The sequence below is a fragment of the Biomphalaria glabrata genome, chromosome 5 (genome assembly GCF_947242115.1).
Source record: "Biomphalaria glabrata chromosome 5, xgBioGlab47.1, whole genome shotgun sequence".
NCBI lineage: Eukaryota > Metazoa > Mollusca > Gastropoda > Planorbidae > Biomphalaria > Biomphalaria glabrata.
In genome coordinates, this window is record NC_074715.1 from 13,034,832 (window position 1) to 13,052,199 (window position 17,368).

At 32.1% G+C, this 17,368-nt stretch overlaps 2 protein-coding genes across 5 annotated transcripts; one reads left to right on the plus strand and one right to left on the minus strand.

The window, feature by feature from the left end:
* Window positions 1-523: 523 nt before the first annotated feature.
* Window positions 524-11,333, minus strand: LOC106061967 (NIPA-like protein 2). Its single transcript, XM_013220208.2, has 12 exons — window positions 11,056-11,333; window positions 9,769-9,837; window positions 8,972-9,149; window positions 7,933-7,992; window positions 7,524-7,576; window positions 7,306-7,374; window positions 6,738-6,834; window positions 6,151-6,286; window positions 5,700-5,788; window positions 2,304-2,367; window positions 1,955-2,067; window positions 524-904 (listed from the first exon to the last, which is right to left on the minus strand). The coding sequence occupies exons 1-12, from the start codon at window positions 11,113-11,115 to the stop codon at window positions 642-644; spliced, it is 1,251 nt and encodes a 416-aa protein (XP_013075662.2). The 5' UTR covers window positions 11,116-11,333; the 3' UTR covers window positions 524-641.
* On the plus strand, window positions 11,326-16,373 carry LOC106061974 (acyl-protein thioesterase 1-like). Of its 4 annotated transcripts, none has more exons than XM_013220244.2 (9): window positions 11,326-11,437; window positions 11,573-11,673; window positions 12,453-12,484; window positions 13,471-13,536; window positions 13,821-13,868; window positions 14,403-14,473; window positions 14,641-14,822; window positions 14,931-15,095; window positions 15,773-16,373. In XM_013220244.2, the coding sequence occupies exons 2-9, from the start codon at window positions 11,602-11,604 to the stop codon at window positions 15,821-15,823; spliced, it is 687 nt and encodes a 228-aa protein (XP_013075698.1). In that variant the 5' UTR covers window positions 11,326-11,437; window positions 11,573-11,601; the 3' UTR covers window positions 15,824-16,373. The 4 variants fall into 4 exon arrangements, with proteins under 4 accessions (XP_013075698.1, XP_013075685.1, XP_013075691.1 ...); XM_013220231.2 differs by having other exon boundaries at window positions 11,327-11,471; XM_013220237.2 differs by having other exon boundaries at window positions 11,359-11,466.
* The last annotated feature ends 995 nt before the right edge of the window (window positions 16,374-17,368 follow it).

Below are 17,368 nucleotides of genomic sequence, written 5' to 3' on the forward strand. Positions count from 1 at the left end.
ATACAAAAATAACATTACCAAATGTTAATATTCATAGTTCTATTTTGAATTTTCTCCTATTTTGATTTTATTTTATTGCACAAACACTCTTAGTATATTGAATATTACTATTAAACTTTAAAATTTTTAGAATCAGGTCAGCCAAAAGATACAAAATAATACTTAATTTATATATTTTTGCAAATACATTTGAATAATCTAATGTGACAAAAAAAACTTAAAAGTAAGACATTTATATTAAAAAAATGTTAATAAAGTGAAACATTAACCAAAAAAAAAAGTCTTAAGTGACAATGTTATTGAGAGTTTGGCTGTTGGGTAAAGGAGATTTCAAATCTTTTCATAGAAATCTTTATATAAGATTGAGAAAGTAGATGAATCAAGTACCCTAAGGTTAGAGCTAAATGAATGCGCCAGAAACATACAACGTTTACGTTAACAGGCGTGGAAAACGTTCTCACATGCCATTCTGACCTTTAAACTATAATTATTTATACATAATCCCAAATCTTTGGATAGTTAGACAAATTTAAATAGCGATTTTTATTATTTCACAAACATTTACATTTAACTTGATTACAAAAAAAAAAAAAGTTTACAAGTAAAAAGAAATGAAGACAATGTGAAATAAGCTGTTCAGATCAGTTGGTGTTTCCTGATGTTGTGCCATACCTTGTACTGTCACCTAAGCCCATTTTCTCTCTATCTACAAGCATGTCAAGCGACGTCACTGACATTGTATCCCCATCTCCGTCTAGTTTGTCAGACCCTTCTGTTAACTCCTCTATGGTTTCAAGAGCTTCAGCATGTAGGATTGGTATTTTGTCAGTCTCTGTGTTTTTCAGGTGCTCCACAAAACCAGAGGGCTGGACCTGACCAACATTAACATTAGCTAGCAACCAAGCTGGAATTAAAAAATACCATAAATTTATTGAATTGAAACATGAGTGGAGGTGAAGATAGTCAGCTAGGGACAAAAAGGGAAAACTACTATATTTACCTCACATCCGTTTGGGAAAAGTAAATGTTGTTAAATATTTATGATAAAAGAACGGGAAACTTAACCAGACTGATGAACTCTATGGGTTTGTTTGTTTTTTACACTAAAAGGCAAAGTAAAGCTACAGGTGTCCATTTAGTTAATTACTGAGTACTAAATTACTACTAAAAGTAGATAAGAAAGCAAAATAGCACATGCCAAGAATGCAGATTGATTGGGAATTTGAGAGAAATTGTTTACTAAACACAAGAAAGATTACAAATGTGTAAACAATGATGTATGAACCAAAAGCTAATCAGTGCCATTATGATTATATTTAGAGGTAGCTTATCCAGATTAAGATCCGTTTTTACAAAACATTCAGTATAATAATATTATTTTTAAAAAAGGCAGCTAAAGCATATAGGTGAAAAAGATAAAGACTTCCTAACAATTTATATTGAAGATGAAGAACAAAAAGATAGTGATAGAGGTATCCTTGAATATCAAAAGACAATAAACACGTTGAACCAGTAAAGAATGTTAATAAGAGATAGAGAAAAATATATTTAAGAAAAAATATATCTATACAATACAAAATTTGAATAAAATAATAACTTGATTCTTTATTTGATTACCATTATCCAATTAATCATGAAGTTTCTTAAAACAATTAGTCCATTATTTCCTTTTTTAGAGTATGTCTTTAAAACAGAGTAAACCATTAAAAAGGTGTACATTCTTTTTTTTTACATAAAGAACAAACAAAAACTTTTACATTTCTATAGTAAATAATATACTGTCAGTTTCCAAGCTGGAAATAACCTATAGGCCATAAATAAAAACATTGGGTTGACTTATATTTAAAAAATAAAAAAAAAAAGAATGCTAACTTTATTTCACATTACTTTTATATGAAAAGTGGCACATTTGTTATAATGTAAAATGACTTTTTAATAATACTGAAGCACTTACAGGGGATGAGGTCAGATGCCACTAAATGAGACTGCATGTCAGATTTCTGTCCATCTGAAACCCCTGTTCTCCCAACAGCAATAAAATAAACAGCCATAAATGACAGAACACAACTGAAAACAAAACCACATAAGAATATTTGAATGAAGTCTCACCAAAATTGAATAAACAATAACAACACTAACTTAAACTCAAACTAGATCTTGAATTTTTTGTATTTACAAAAGATATTTTTTCTAAAGAATTACTTTAACTCGAACTTTTAAATTTGCATTAATATATTATTGTTAATGGACATGTGTGTTCAATCTAAGTGTATCAACTTGCAAATAATGAACTGAAAACTTGCCCAAATAAGAACAATGTGACCTGCATGCCATTCATCCCATAAAATTCTTTGTAGAAAATAATTCCTGAAAGAAGAAAAACAACAACCCAATAACATTAGATTCTATTGGATTAACTACTAAAAAGATCAATTAATTAAATGTGGTTAAATTAATCTGTAGATTTGGTACATCTACATCAAAGTATGAAAGCTAAAATTCTACAGGCCAACTAATAAATAGAGATACAAAAGTGAGATATTTGTAAAATTCAATTTCTTTATTTTTTAATTCAGGGTTAGTAGCACTTTTCCATGACAAAATTTTAGGAGGTTTTTTAAGGATGAAATGTATGATGTGTGTGTGTGTGTTTCCTATCCGTTTGTGTGATACATAGTAAAGCATAAACAAAACAAAGCATTTATCAAATCAATTATTGTTATTTGATTTTAAAAATAATAAATATATTGCCAATATGCCACAGAAACAATGTTATCAGCTGTGGTGTGTCCACAGAAAATGTAATGAAAGTTATCTTTTAATCAAGTAACAACTTGACTGTCATCCCAAAACCTCAAAAAACCTTTTTTTTTTTCAAAGATTTATTTAAAAACATTACAAATAGTTGCTTTTTCATTTTTTAAAATAAGAAACATTCTTAGAGATGCTATCATAATGTGTATTCTCTGTGATGGAAATGTACATTATTAGTTCCTATGTGTATCTTATAGATACTAGAGTCATGGTGTGCATTTGAGGTAATGTTTTATTCTTTTATTAGCTAACTTGAATCCTTCTCATAAACAGAGCCAGTAAATGAGTAATATATAGGGCAATATAGGTCTATATTTGGTTTCAAAGGTTGTCATGGTCAGGGGTGTCAATGGGGTTAAGCTCCCATTGTCTATAAAATACTCCTAATGGCATGCGTCTCAAATAGCCTCTGACAACTAAGTCCAGCACCTGGCCTGCTCGTGTGGCTTAGATATTAAGCCCGGCGAAACTGCTTTTACTAACAGGTGAAGGGGTGAAGGCGGATACCTGGCGCCACAAAACCGGGAGCTACAGGCAGATGGAGCTCGTCAGCCTAGTAAGGCAGTTCATCTAGGAGAGGGGTACTCTGACTTCAAACCCCCGCTGCCTTGCGGTACTGAGGCTTCAGGAGACAACCTCGAGGAGAAATCAGGAGTGAAGCCCCTTAGGCATTGGGAGTATCAGCTATGAAATTCCCTCCGGCAGCTTCTGCAACTGAGTTGGTGCCAAATGTAATGCGATGCGTTCCTTTGGATCACATCAGCAAGGTTGAGAGAGGGATCATGACGCATGGGCCACCCATGACCCCTTTATCCAAGGCCCAGGAATGCGCCCCGGAGAGGAAACTCTGGTGCTGCTGCAAAGCAGCTAAAACAACACGGGAGACAACAGTTACGGTTTATAAGTCCAATTTGATTGGCATAATGTATGGACGCCACACGTTGTCTCTGACGGTGGGAGAGGTCTTCACGCCTCAACCTGGGCAGCCCCCAGTCAGTTAGGTGCTGATCCGCCTGCCTGCCTGCTCTAATGGGTGCTCAGAGCTTAGTTTAAAACGACAAGTAGGCTGGAAATTTGCACCAAGCAACAAAAGAAGAAAAATTAAACTGAAAAAGAAAATCCCTGTCATGCGACTGGCCACTTGGAATGTCAGGACAATGTGTCCTGGTCTCACTGATGATCTTAGGCAGATCGACAACGCAAGGAAGACTAAATTTACAAAAGATCTAGACTAAAGCTAATTCGCTAAAATTCGCGGACTTTAACTCGAAGTCACTAAATTTTGCGGACTTTTCGCGGCTTTGTGAGAATTATCTTCACTAGATTCTAGTGATTTGAAGTAAATTTAGAGTCTAGATATAAGTCACTAAAATTTGCTGATTTTTCGCGGCTGTGTGCGAATTATCTTCACTGAATATACCGCAGATCTAGAGTCTAGATCTAAGTCACTCAAATTTGTGGACTTTTCGAGGCAGTATGCGAATTATCTTCACTGGATATACCGTAGATCTAGAGTCTAGATCTAAGTCACTAAATTTGCGGGCTTTTCACTTCTTTGTGCTAATTATCTTCACTAGACTCTAAGTGATTTAGTGTAAATCTAGAATCTAGCGTATTTCTAGAGTAATCTAGACATTAGATGTATCGAGATCATTAAATTGACTAAAATTCACAGATTTTTCATGTTAGGTGCGAATTATCTTCACTAGATCTAACTTAGATCTAAATCTAAATCTAGATACTATTACTAGATACTAGCTAGATCTAGAAGATTTACCGACTTTCCACACGAAGTCACTCTTACACTTTTAAGAAGATTTTAGGTGAGGGAGGGCCCGGAGGGGTGTAGCCTACAAATTAGTCTGGTAATTGCTCTAATTATAGACACTATGCACTACAGACTAGATCTAGCGCGTCTTTAGTGGTAACAATAAATGGAAACAAACATTTCTACGCTGACTCAGAAAAATACTGCCAGGTGAAATGTTTGCTTGAACCAAGGCCATCTTCAATCATGAGGTCGCGCTTCACAAGTGGGTGAAAGGCGGTGTAGAAGCGTCACTGGTCAGCTCATTAACACAGCCAGCCCGTAAGGTCATGCGATCAGAATGCCTAGTTACGCTGTTGTTGTTTTTCCCCGCATTTTTAGCAAGAAATAAGCAAAATTATATTTTTTAAAAAATATTGGGACAAAATTTTAGGAGACTTTTGGCAATTTTTAGGAGAATTTTAGGATTTTAGGAGACTTTTCATTTTTTAGGAGATTTTAGGAGTTTTTAGGAGCGCTACGAATCCTGTTAATTGAAAGAAAATTTGTTTATTAACATTACTATAGACCAACATATTGGCATATGATGTCCATCTTACTAGCCTGAAAAGGTAACCTGCTCCATCTTTAAAATATATTATATATAAACAATAAACCAAGATATATACGATTGTTTTTAATTTTGTATTAACTATTAGTTTTTCTTAGAGGCTTGGTGGCTGAGTGGTTAAGTTCTTGGCTCCCGGGTTCAAATCCTGGTGAAGACTGGGATTTTTAATTTCAGGATCTTTCAGGTGCCTCTGAGTCCATCCAGCCCTAATGGGTATCTAACATTAGTTTGGGAAAGTAAAGGCAGTTGGTTGTTGTGCTGGCCACATGACACACTTGTTAACCATGGGTCAAAGAAACAGACAACCTTTGCATCATCTGCCCCATAGATCGCAAGTCTGAAAGGGAAACCTTTACTTTACCATTTTACTTTTTCTTGGAAATAACCTGTTAATTCAAGCATGCCTTTCTTTGGTAAATCTATGGGACAATTAGTAAATATATGCGTGAATATGAGCTTTCTCATTTGAATTTTGATAACCTTCTTGAAAGGGGTTTCTTGACTCACCTGCTAAAATTGCTGATATGGTAAAAATGACAAAGTTGACTGGAACAACTATTGTAGCATCATGATTCTTCATAGCCATATTGACAAATCTGAAACCAAGGTACCAGCAATGAAAATGAATAATATTTATCTAATAAATTTCAGATGTTCCTTCAAAAGAGAAGATAATTACATCTAGAGACTTAAATGTTAAGTCATTGGTTTTCCTGATCCAAGCGACCTGTTCTATGCTCTAATGGCACTAGGGAAGGAGGAGCACTTGTACAAATTTGTCCTAGCATATCGAATAAGAAATGTGCCTGTATCCAAGTGTCTTTCTGAGTATTTTATAATAATATTTACAAGTAAACTTTATGAAAAGAAAATTAAATTCTTTGATGAAATAAAATAATAAAATAAATACATACACTTTAACCTAAAAATGTTTTCTTATTTTCAACCAATGCCTTACTTGATCTGGATGAGAGCTGTCAAAATGAGAACTGCTAACATGGCATACAAAACTGGTTTTGTCCATTGAGAGAAGCCAACAGCAGACAGCTGAATCATGCCAGAGACTGCTTTAGCAGAAATGACAGTGAAGGATGCTGTGTAAACAGAAGAAACATTATAAAAGTTGTTATTACTTTTTCCAAATAAAGTCAACATTAATCGTTTAAGTGCATAAATGCTAACCATTAAATCCCTGGTACTAAACACTTAAAATTTTTAAGGACAGTATATTAATCCTGACAATGAAGCTATCAAGTTATAGGAAGAGTTCTTTAGTAATTTAAGGTAGATGTGTGAAAGTTATAGATCCATTTATCCTGATTACAAATTACGCCTACACTACAACAATACATAAATCTTGAAATGACAAACTATTTTTGAAAACATTCTGATTAATAAACAAACAAACCACACAGTAAGAACAGATTCAATTAAAACTGGCAAGAGAAAAAAAAAAGTGTACATTACTTTACTAAACAAAAAAAAAAAAAGGGGGGGGGGGAAATGAATTACTATCCAGTTCTAAAAGAAACTGGTAAAGAATACCTGTGATGGAAGAGATCAGAAGATACAAAAGGACATGTCTCACTTTCTTGCAGTAGAGGAGAATGAGCAGAGCAGCCAGCACAACCACTTCAACACACTGTAGCCACAAAAGGACATACCCATGTTACAGTATTTCACAGAAAGTTGTGTTTTTTCATTACTTAGTCTAACCATTTTTATAATCTGCTATATCCTAAGAAAATGAGATGTGTTGACTTAGATTATATACTTTAAATGAATAGTGAAGAGTTGAGTAACAGAATGAAGAGTTTGAAGTTCAAAGTATAGTGAATGCTACTATTTCCAATTCTGATATCAGGTTATAAAATATAAGGCTTTCTTTTTAATTTTCAGGCAAGCTAAAATAAAATAAAAACATTAAACCTTTACATGATATAGCCAAATTTGGTTGATCAGACCACTTTCAGACAGTTGCTTATTTGGAACAAATCTGGACCAGCCAGATATTAAATGATCATGCTCTAATGTGATCTAATTAACTAGAATTGGCTATAATTTCATTTCAAATTCATTGTAATGGTGGCAACATAAAAAATGACATACTTACTACATAGGCGATAAAAATAGGTTGTGACAGTGACCTTACAATCTCATAACTTCCCATGACTTTTTCAGACTGAAAAAAAAAAAAAAAGAAAAGCAACTATATATTTAACTTAAAATAGAATCTCTAGACAATTAAGAATCTCAATAGTGTTATGTAAGATTTAGGAAATAAAAACAAAATACTGCAAGAAACATGAAAAATTGTTTTTTTTTACTTACTGTATTAGAAAATGTCACCAATAAAAATGCTCCTATAATAGCCAATGCACAACCTAACAAAAACAAATTGAACTCAAAAGTTTAAATTATTTTAAAAAAAAAAAAAAAACGACTAATTTATATATTTTGTGTATGTCCCTAAAATAAGTATAATATTAGACTGCAGCAAAAAAAAAAATTTTTAAAACAACAGGAAGATTAAAAAAAAAAATATCCTAAATAATTCCATAGCTTTATTTCTTTATTTAATGAGTAGTTTAAAATGAAAGAAGGAAAAAAAAAACTGTCACAAAAGTGCAATAGTTTAGTTGTAGGATGTTTGATATGACTGTATGCATAACTAATTCAGTTCTACTCTCAGAATGAGCATTCTAGCTATTGGTAGAAACAGAAGTGGTTTGTCCCTTACCAAATACATTTTCTGGGCGAATCTTTTCTTTCAAGAATATGGCAGCTAAAAATAGGTTGGCTTGGAGATACAAGAGAAAGCAAAAAAGTGAATTAATTTGTCTTCATTTTTTTCCTATTGATTAAAACATTCAGTTTGAATAAAACAATTCTTAAATGTGTTAGTACAAGTTAATATTGAGACTTCTAAGACATTCTTGGGGTAGTGATGTGAAGTTCATATGTTTGAGTCAATGTTAATGATGGAGACGTGGCTGCAAACATTGACTTTCTGACACCTTATCATAACATAGCTCAAATATCATATTGTAAGATTTATGGACATCTACAAACCTCTTGCCATTTCAACCGTGTTTAGAATTTAATAACCATGGTTCAGAAGTTAAATTTTGGTAGGTGGCGCTAATTTTATGAGGTATTATAATTTCTTAAAATTATATGTTAGCAATATTTGCTGTTATAAGATTGCTTATGGAAAAGAACTCATTGATGCCCTTGCTAAAAAAAAAAATAGTTTTTAAAAAAGATAACATAAGCTTTTTAAGGCAATAAGGGAGAGAGAGTTGACTACAGATGTTTTTAAAAACATCCTTATGTTTTTTTCAGTGGACTTCTATGGCATTTATTGCATGCGATTGATAAATTATTTTTTCAATAAAAAATTATGCATGTAAGTTTCAAAGATGCACACGACTTCAGATAAGAAGCAACATGTTTTATTATCACTTGTGACCAGAGGTAGTGAATAATTTTACTTGTGAGCCTACAGTGCACCATATTAAATAGAAAGATCTATTTTATATGGTTCTGATTTGTGTCATAAGCCTTCAGTGCACTATATTAAAATTATTTTATTAGTCCAAACAAATGGAAATTTGAGTACAACTGTCCACTTAAACATTGCTAATTAAAAGGTTAAAGATATATTTCTTTACAGGTTTTTTTCATAAGCAGAGATTAAAAGATAATTCAAAACTGATTACTAAACACATGAACATTTACACAAGATTTTTTTTTTTAATTAACAATTCAACAATTACCTACAACTGTGGTTGTTCCAAGGGGAGCAACCACTGAAGCTGGAGCAAAACCATAAGCAGTAAAATTGAAAAGTTCTCCCAACCCCATGAGTGACAATCCTAACCACCACAAAGTCTCTTTAGTGTAATGTTTCTGTGACTGAGTTTCTTTTCTGGCATTTCTCAAGTGGACAAATTTCTGAGAAAAAAAAAAGGATATAGAATACAACTTTTATAAAAAACAATTCAAAAAATTAAAACTTAACATTTTTTAAATTAACCTAATCATACTTTTAAATTAAACGAGAAAAATAAAAAAAATAAAAAGTTTTTTTTTAAAAAGACTTCCTCCTTTATACAGCTGACCAACCTTTGTAAGAGAGACTGATTTATTCGTAATAACTAATTAGTAAGAGATTTTAACAAATGGAACAAATGTTCCTGAATGTCAATTATAAATATATTTATTATTTAACTCTTTAATGAAAACAAGCCAGAACATATATGTGTTCAAGGTAAAGACTGTCTAGACCAAATTAAATTTTATAAGATTATATTTTGAAAAATTATAATGGTCAAACTAGAGTTTCCCTATTATGGCCAGTAAACTAGTAATCCTTTTCCCAAAGTTATGCATCATGTCCAAACTCTAGAAAAATCTTTAGAAACATTTTTGAAAACCATGTCCATTATTTTGGTTTCTTTTGTATTTTCCAATGAAAAATTTGCAACCTGATAACAGAAACTGTAAAAAAGAATTAAGAAGAATTTTAAAATATCCATAATCAAAAGTTATGTTTAACACAAAAACTTTTTACTTGCAAATTGAGTGAAACACTTATAATGATGTTTCCAAAAACAGCTAAGCAGCTTCCTACAATCAAATTCTGCAACAAAATAAAAAATATTAACATTCTTAGAAAGATTACTTTAAAGTTTGATAATCAAATATAAAAATCAATATGACATTAAAAATCAAAATGACAACAGGATAAGTAGACTTAAAAGTTCTTATATTGAATGGTTGGCATACAACGTCACCAAAGAATATACCTGGATGGAATGATTGGGAAATGTGGTAGTGGTTATGGCCACATAGATCTAGAAAAGATTTTGTTTTTTTCATCAAATGTAATTTCATCAGTATCAGATTGAATGGAAATCCCCTTGAAAGAACTGCAGTTTTCTGAATGGCTCATCAGCAGCAGCTCAGCAGTTTTATGCATAATACAGATGTGATTGTGATGGCAAAAAAATAGAAACTAGATCTAGAGCTATAGTGAATATAGATAGTAGAGTAGATCTAGATCTATGTTTGAATTTAACTGAATAGCTACCCACGCCCTTTATTTTACGTTAAAATTCTAGTTCCATCTTGCCCCACACATCATTTTGCAAGCCTTTGATTTTACACATGAAGCTTAGCATGTTTTCTAGAGAGCTCACTTTTATTATTAACAGAACATTATAAATGGGTATTTTAAAAAAATCAGCATAATTAAAATTAATGAGGTCCAACGCGTACCCCCTCCAAAGTCTTCCCGTACCCCTGGGGGTACGCAGACCTCACTTTGGGAAACACTGGTCTATAGATCTAGTGACTATAGAAGATCTACTCTACATTCTCGATTTTAAGTCTATATGTTATCTTATGTCTTATAGAATATTTATATATATATTATATATCTGAGTCTGAGGCAATGAGACGATCTTTTGCAACTTCTTGTGTGACTAAAGAGTACTAAAAGAGGCCAATCCTTGATAATGATACACAGCTGCAGTCACAAGTTGGGTATAGAGTCTAGAACTAGATGAGTAGATCTAGACTATGTAATATAATGTTATGCCTGTTATGTATTATTATGTAAATTAAGTAGATCTAAATATTAGTATTAATAAATAAGTAATCACCGTGGCCGTGGCATTTTCAACCTTCTTTCTAATGCTGTTGTGTATCCGGGACCCTTCCTTTATCAACTTTATGCTAGCTCTAGATCTAGATAGACTGCCCTATTCTACATAGTGTCATAGTCAATGACTGTAAGTTAGTGTAAGTCTAAAGTTAGCAAAGTTATCAAAGTTGAAATGAATTTAATGAAACTTACTTGATCTCTGTTCGATTTTAATTTTTCAATTTCCTCCGCCTCATCGAGTAGGCCTACCATTTTTCTGTTAGCAAACAGGTTTCGTGAATATTAAAACAAATGTGAGCAGACAGCGAGCAGACATTCTAGTTTTACTGTTTCCATTTAAAGGTTTTTAATTTAACGCTCAACACCATAATTTATTAATTATGCGGCAACACATTCATACAACTGGCAAGACTGGAATCCCCAACAACCGAGATTCCCTGTTTCCGCAACCCCTGGATTCTGTTTTTTAATGATCAATATTTACATCTCGTGAAACGGGATAACGTGAAAAAGCGAGATGCTAAATGGTCTGCATTGATCGAGTTTTGGCCTTTTAGATGACTGCTAAATGAAGGTTTTTAGTAATCCAGTGTCACGGAACTTGTTACGTACGAATGGATGATTCTCCCTTCAAGTACACCAAAAATAGCAAATCTAACCCATAAATTAGGCTTTTCCATTATTGTTGTAATACTGATTATCGTTGCAGGCTCTACTTTTGAGTACAAGAAGCGGTTTATGGGCGCCTCTTCATCGCACAATATGAGTCCACCAGTAAAAGTACAGCCTAAAGAGAAAGCTACCGCATCAGTAAGATTTTAAATCTTATCAAGATCTAATAAGTAATAGAGAGTCCGGTCATAATTGTGAAGTACACTGGAGTTAGAAGTAGAGTAATGTTTTAGATCGATATGTTTTTGTAAAATGTTTTATGTTTCCAATGTTTAAATACTTTAATTCCTTACTCTGGCTTCAGACTACTTCAGAGTTTAAAAGGTTTCATGAGACATTTCATTCACCGACATATCGTTCACGACTTTTGTTCACCCGACAGTTTGTTCACATGACTATTCGTTCACCTGATATATTGCTCACAGACAACTTGTTCACCGACAGTTGGTTCCCAACAATAGCTCACACGACAAATCGTTAATGCCTAATAATGCATTGGTTTTTCCTGGCTGGCTCAGCTAACCCATTCTATGCTCCATCCTCTTAGTATAGGGAGGAGGGTGGAGAATTACAAGTTTGCCTTTTTTAAACCAGCTATTTAGAGAAAATGGGATTATTATTACACTTTTTTAGATTTTAGACCTGGATACCCATACATGATACACATTGTAACTAGTCTTAAAGTCATGAAAGCCATAATGGTATAACTTGGTTAAGAAGTAGATTTAGTTAAAATAAAAACAACTAATTAATACACTAATGGGAAATTACATTTTAAAAATGGCTGTATATTTTTTGTAGGGTTTCTCTAAAGGACAGGATTTGTCATGATTTTTGCATAATATTTCTATTCTTTATAGAAAGAAAGAAAACTAACATTATAGATGTCTTGTTTATTTTCTATTTCTCTGTTTCAGTTAATCTTTCTTCATGGACTTGGAGACACAGGGTGTGTATATCTATTACTATACTAAATTAACTATTTTATTGTACATTCTTATTTGTAAACCACCACACACACACACATATGCACCTTGAAATTTGTAATTGCTCTATTAATTTTCCCATTTATATCATAACTATGAAAAGATCAGATTTACTTATTTAAAAATAATCAAAAATGTCTATATAAACTTTTATAATCTTCTTTTAATAAAACTATATTCTTGAAGTTTAGACTTGTAAGACTTCAAAATCACACAATTCATAAAAGGTACTTGACAAATGATGAAATTGATTATTAAAGCTCAAAGAATGGAAATATGCAAATCTAAAATCCTTTTAATCAAATTGATTTGTGCTTGTTTTTTCCATCTCATTAGATTATAAAACATCATGTAGGGGAGGTAACTCACAATTTAACCGAAGAATAATTGGACATTTGAATATTATGCTATTCATATTTTTTCCTACTATAAGGGTTGTGTAATTTTCTCTTACACTCAGTAAGACATCTTTAATATATTTATTTTTGCAAAGCTTATAATATTACCTCACTCTGTCTGGTATAAAGTTTGTACACTTTATTTCTCCCACACCCAATCTTGGATCAAGCTGAAATTTTGCACAAATATTTCTTTTATCTGACAACACAAGAATCAATAAAAAGATTGCCTAGATCGCCCAGATACCCCATTCTTCTCCCCCACCCCTTTCCAACTGGTCCAGACAAGTGATAGGATCTTAGCAAATTGAGAAAGCTAAAAGCATGAAATTGCGCTTAACAAAAACAATTGATAAAAAATGTTTCTAATCGCACAGATTTATTATTGTTAGTCAAGATCTATTATAAATTTAATTACATGACTGATCCAAATAAGAATTGATACACTTAATATAAGCTTTGTTGTAGTTGTTTTTTTAAAGTATTTTTTTTAATTTTGTTTTTTATTTGTGCTTTTTGTGTGTTTAATATTAATTCACTTTTCATTGCAGTCATGGATGGGCTGAGCAGTTCAGAGATTTCTCTTTTAAGCATATACGCTGTGTATGCCCCCATGCGTAAGTCTCTAACTTATTCCAAGTATAAAATGTTTTCTTCAATACAGTAATTATTATTTTATTTCAATGAGTAAAAAAATGTTGGGGGAAAATACATATATATATAAAATTATTTTCATTTGGGCAGTAACATTAAAACATTGTTGTATTTTTTTAAAAGTATTTATTTATGAATACATAGATAATGATAAATGTAACATTGTAATATAAATGTTTGATTTATAAATAATAATAAATACATATTTTTAAATTTTGTTGTCTTGTTTTTCAATTATTATTCACAGCCCACAAAAACCAGTGTCCCTCAATGGTGGAATGATTATGCCTTCATGGTAAATTTAAATTTTTTTTTTTCAATTGCAATGCTTGTTTTACAAAACTTTGAAATAAAATTCTGCAAAGTTTAAAACCAAGGTCTTTAAATTGTTCGACCAAATTTCTCACATATTTGTTCATCAAACTCCATTTGAATGACATCCCGCAGTTGTGCGTAATGCAAAAGTGTTTCCATACAAGAGCAAGTGGCTTTCCAAACCTGTCAAATCAGAATTTAGAAAGTCTTCGACAGTTCAAATGAGCACAGCGAGTCACAAAGTTGGGCTTCAACTGTGCAAGTAAGAACTAATTGGAAATTGCCCAATCCTCCACTGTGCTATAATATGCTTTTTCAGGCATGGGTAGCCTCCACCATGGGAAGAGTCTGGGCATCTCATGTGCTCCTAGACTCTGCAGGCTTTTTCCACTTTGTCCCAACACTTATTTATTTTTCTACTTCTTTCTTTCTCATACTTGGTAGATTTGTCATCAAATTTCTTGAGTGTTTGAGTGTTGTGTTACATATAACAGATATTTGTCTATTGCAACAGGTTTGATATACGAGGCTTAGATCCTGGGAGTGCTGAGGATGAACAAGGCATCAAAGATTCATCTAGAGAATGTAAGCTGATTAGATAAAAACTTTGTCACACAGAATTAATCAACAACTTTTACATCTTTTTAGCGTGTTTAATAACATTGCAGGTTATATTTAAACAGTTGGCCCTATTCCGATCTTCTATAGGTTCTTATAGAGTAAAATTTTATTTATTTTTATTTGGTTTTCAGTGCAGCAATTGATAGCAAAAGAAATCAGTGATGGCATACCTGCTGAGAGGATAATAATCGGTGGGTTTTCTCAGGGAGGCGCTGTAGCTTTGTATACAGCTTTTGGCACAGACACCAAAGTAGGAGGAGTTTTAGCACTGAGTACATGGTTGCCCATGAATAAATACTTCACCAATCCCACTGTGAGTAATAGAATACAATTTAGTAATCAATATTGTAAATTGTAGAAAATATTCCAGTCTGGTGATCCTGAGCCAAAGAATTCTAATCTGAATTAATGTTCTCCACAGAATACAAAATACAACACCAACATCCCAGTTTTGCAATGCCATGGAACCTCAGATCCTCTGGTTTCCTTCCGATGGGGCCATGCTACTAATGAAATCATCAAGACTTTCAATCCAACTGCCCAGTTCAAGTCTTACAGTAACTTGGGACACAGCTCTTGTGCTTCAGTAAGTCATTTCAATTCAGAATGAGGTCATTCCTTGGTCTGTAGTCTTATCTAGTCATAACGTTTAAAGAAACAGCTTAAGTCCTTCAGTAAGTCACTTCAGTTTAGACTGAGATTATTGCTTAGTAATGAAGAAGGAAAAAAAAATGTACTTTACAAGTTTCACTAAACTTTTTTGTTTTTGTTGCGTGAAATTTTCTATTTTTTTTAAGGCATTTTTTTATCTATAATACATTCTAGTAACTTTTTTTTTTTTGCATTTCCATTCTTCTTTTTAACATATTCTTTAGTGGAATTTCTTTAAACTTAAAAGTTAGTATAAGTTTTTTCAAAATTCAATTAATCTAACTAACAATTACAAAAAAGTAGGTCTAGTATTGCACATTGCAAAAAAAAGTTGTTTTTTTTTTTGTTTAGTTTTATTAAACAATTCTTAGTTGTATTAAATAGGACTAATGTTAGAAGATAATTACAAGAACACTTAAAATGAGTTGGACAAAATATGGCTAATGTTGTTACTATGATTTCTCTTGAGTTGCATGCAAAGTTATGTCAGTCCAACATTTTTTATTAAATATATATGCTACACTGTTCGAAAGTTGAGTGCTGAATTTCTTTGCATAGTTTGCAAGATGTACATCTCACTAAAATATTAACTGTACACAATTTTCTTTCCAGGAAATGGAAGATGTCAAGCAATTTCTGCAAGATGTTCTAAAAGATTCTTAGAGACCACACAGCAGCACTGGTTACGAAGGGCCCTTAACAGATTCTTATTTTTTATAAACTTCACTGAAGTACTCTTTGTAGCCAATGGACCAGTGAGATGTTTTACACCAGAACTGATTGGATGATAATATTGTTATGAGCTTCATACATTTCAGTGTGTATGAAAAGGCACTATTGGACCCATTCTTTTTACTAAAGTCGTGTTGCTGTTTGTTAGTTTTTTTTTTACCATACTTGGGCATTTAGGTCTCTTATATTGGATTAGATGAACACCCTTAGTAGTATGACCTCAGTTGATTTTTGGTTAAAATTATGACTGTTCTATTTAACAGTTGTGATTATGTTAGGGAAATACAACTACTTGAATGATTCAGAATGTTTGATACATTGTGTCTACTGGTCTAAATAAGTGTATCACCATGAATATTTGAACTAGATCTAAGTAACAGAATGATGATAAAAAAGTTCCCTTTTTTTTTTTGTGTCATTGTTCCTTTATTAAATGCAGAAACCAATTGATTAAAATAATGTACTTATACATATATACATATTGATAAATTTGTTGTTGATTTTTTTTTTTTATGATAATGAATTGTATGCTGATCATTGAATGATAATTCAGATGTATACCTCATATTAATTATTATATAGAAAGTCTATGTTATCACATACTCAGTAAGCGTCATGTTAGTAGAAACCAAACCCAGGCCTAGTTAAAATGTGTTTGAGTTTACACTGTATTTGGCCTATACCCCTGTATATCTTATTGTGCTAGTCTTTTACTCCAAAAGAAGTAAAATACCAGTATCTGAAGTCTTTGTCTAAAATAAGCCTTTGAAAGTAACTGTCTAAAATAAGCCTTTGAAAGTAACAGTCTAAAATACGCCTTAGATAGTAACAGTCTAAAATAAGCCTTTGATAGTAACATTCAGCTGTGACCCTTGGTATTGTGAGTTGTTTTTTTTTAAATGAGGATGCATGTCACTTAAACTGGTGCATTAACTGGACATAAGTTCTCTTGAAGTTCTAGATTTTACTGGAGTAGATTGCTGTAAAGCTCACTTTTCTATTCATTTTTAATTATTCAGATTTGTTTTATTGGTGCCACAAGTCATTGAGTCACTAATCTATATGAGATATATAAACAGGGCAGGGTGTGAAAACTTAAATCAATGAATAGCTTGAATTAAAAAAAAAATTATAGTGTTTAGGTATACATTACTACAAACTTCAAAATGAATATTGCAATTATATCACTATCATACTATTAGTAGTATTAGTACTTTAATTTTGTATGTAAAGTTGTTTTTTTTTTTGTGGAAGTGTGGACCCATAAAAATCAAATTAGTGAGAAAAAATGTAAACAAGTGAATGAATTGAAGACAGGAATAGTTGTACACGTCTCTATTTTTGATGTTTTAAACTATTTTAATTTTTTTTTTAAATAACCTTGGTTTACTGGACACTTTGAGCATCCATAGGAAGACAAAATAAATATAACCTAGGGTTACTGGACACATGAGCATCCATAGGAAGACAAAATAA

Bases quoted from the DNA above. Each gene is read 5' to 3' on its own strand.
- LOC106061967 (XM_013220208.2), bottom strand. From the start codon at position 11,115: ATGGTAGGCCTACTCGATGAGGCGGAGGAAATTGAAAAATTAAAATCG. The intron at 6,835-7,305 runs GTAAGTATGTCA...TTGTGGCTACAG, and splicing joins CTATTTTTATCGCCTATGTA to TGTGTTGAAGTGGTTGTGCT. The intron at 905-1,954 runs GTAAGTGCTTCA...TTTTAATTCCAG, and splicing joins GGCATCTGACCTCATCCCCT to CTTGGTTGCTAGCTAATGTT.
- LOC106061974 (XM_013220222.2), top strand. From the start codon at position 11,482: ATGATTCTCCCTTCAAGTACACCAAAAATAGCAAATCTAACCCATAAA. The intron at 12,485-13,470 runs GTGTGTATATCT...TTTTCATTGCAG, and splicing joins CATGGACTTGGAGACACAGG to TCATGGATGGGCTGAGCAGT. The intron at 15,096-15,772 runs GTAAGTCATTTC...TTTTCTTTCCAG, and splicing joins GACACAGCTCTTGTGCTTCA to GAAATGGAAGATGTCAAGCA.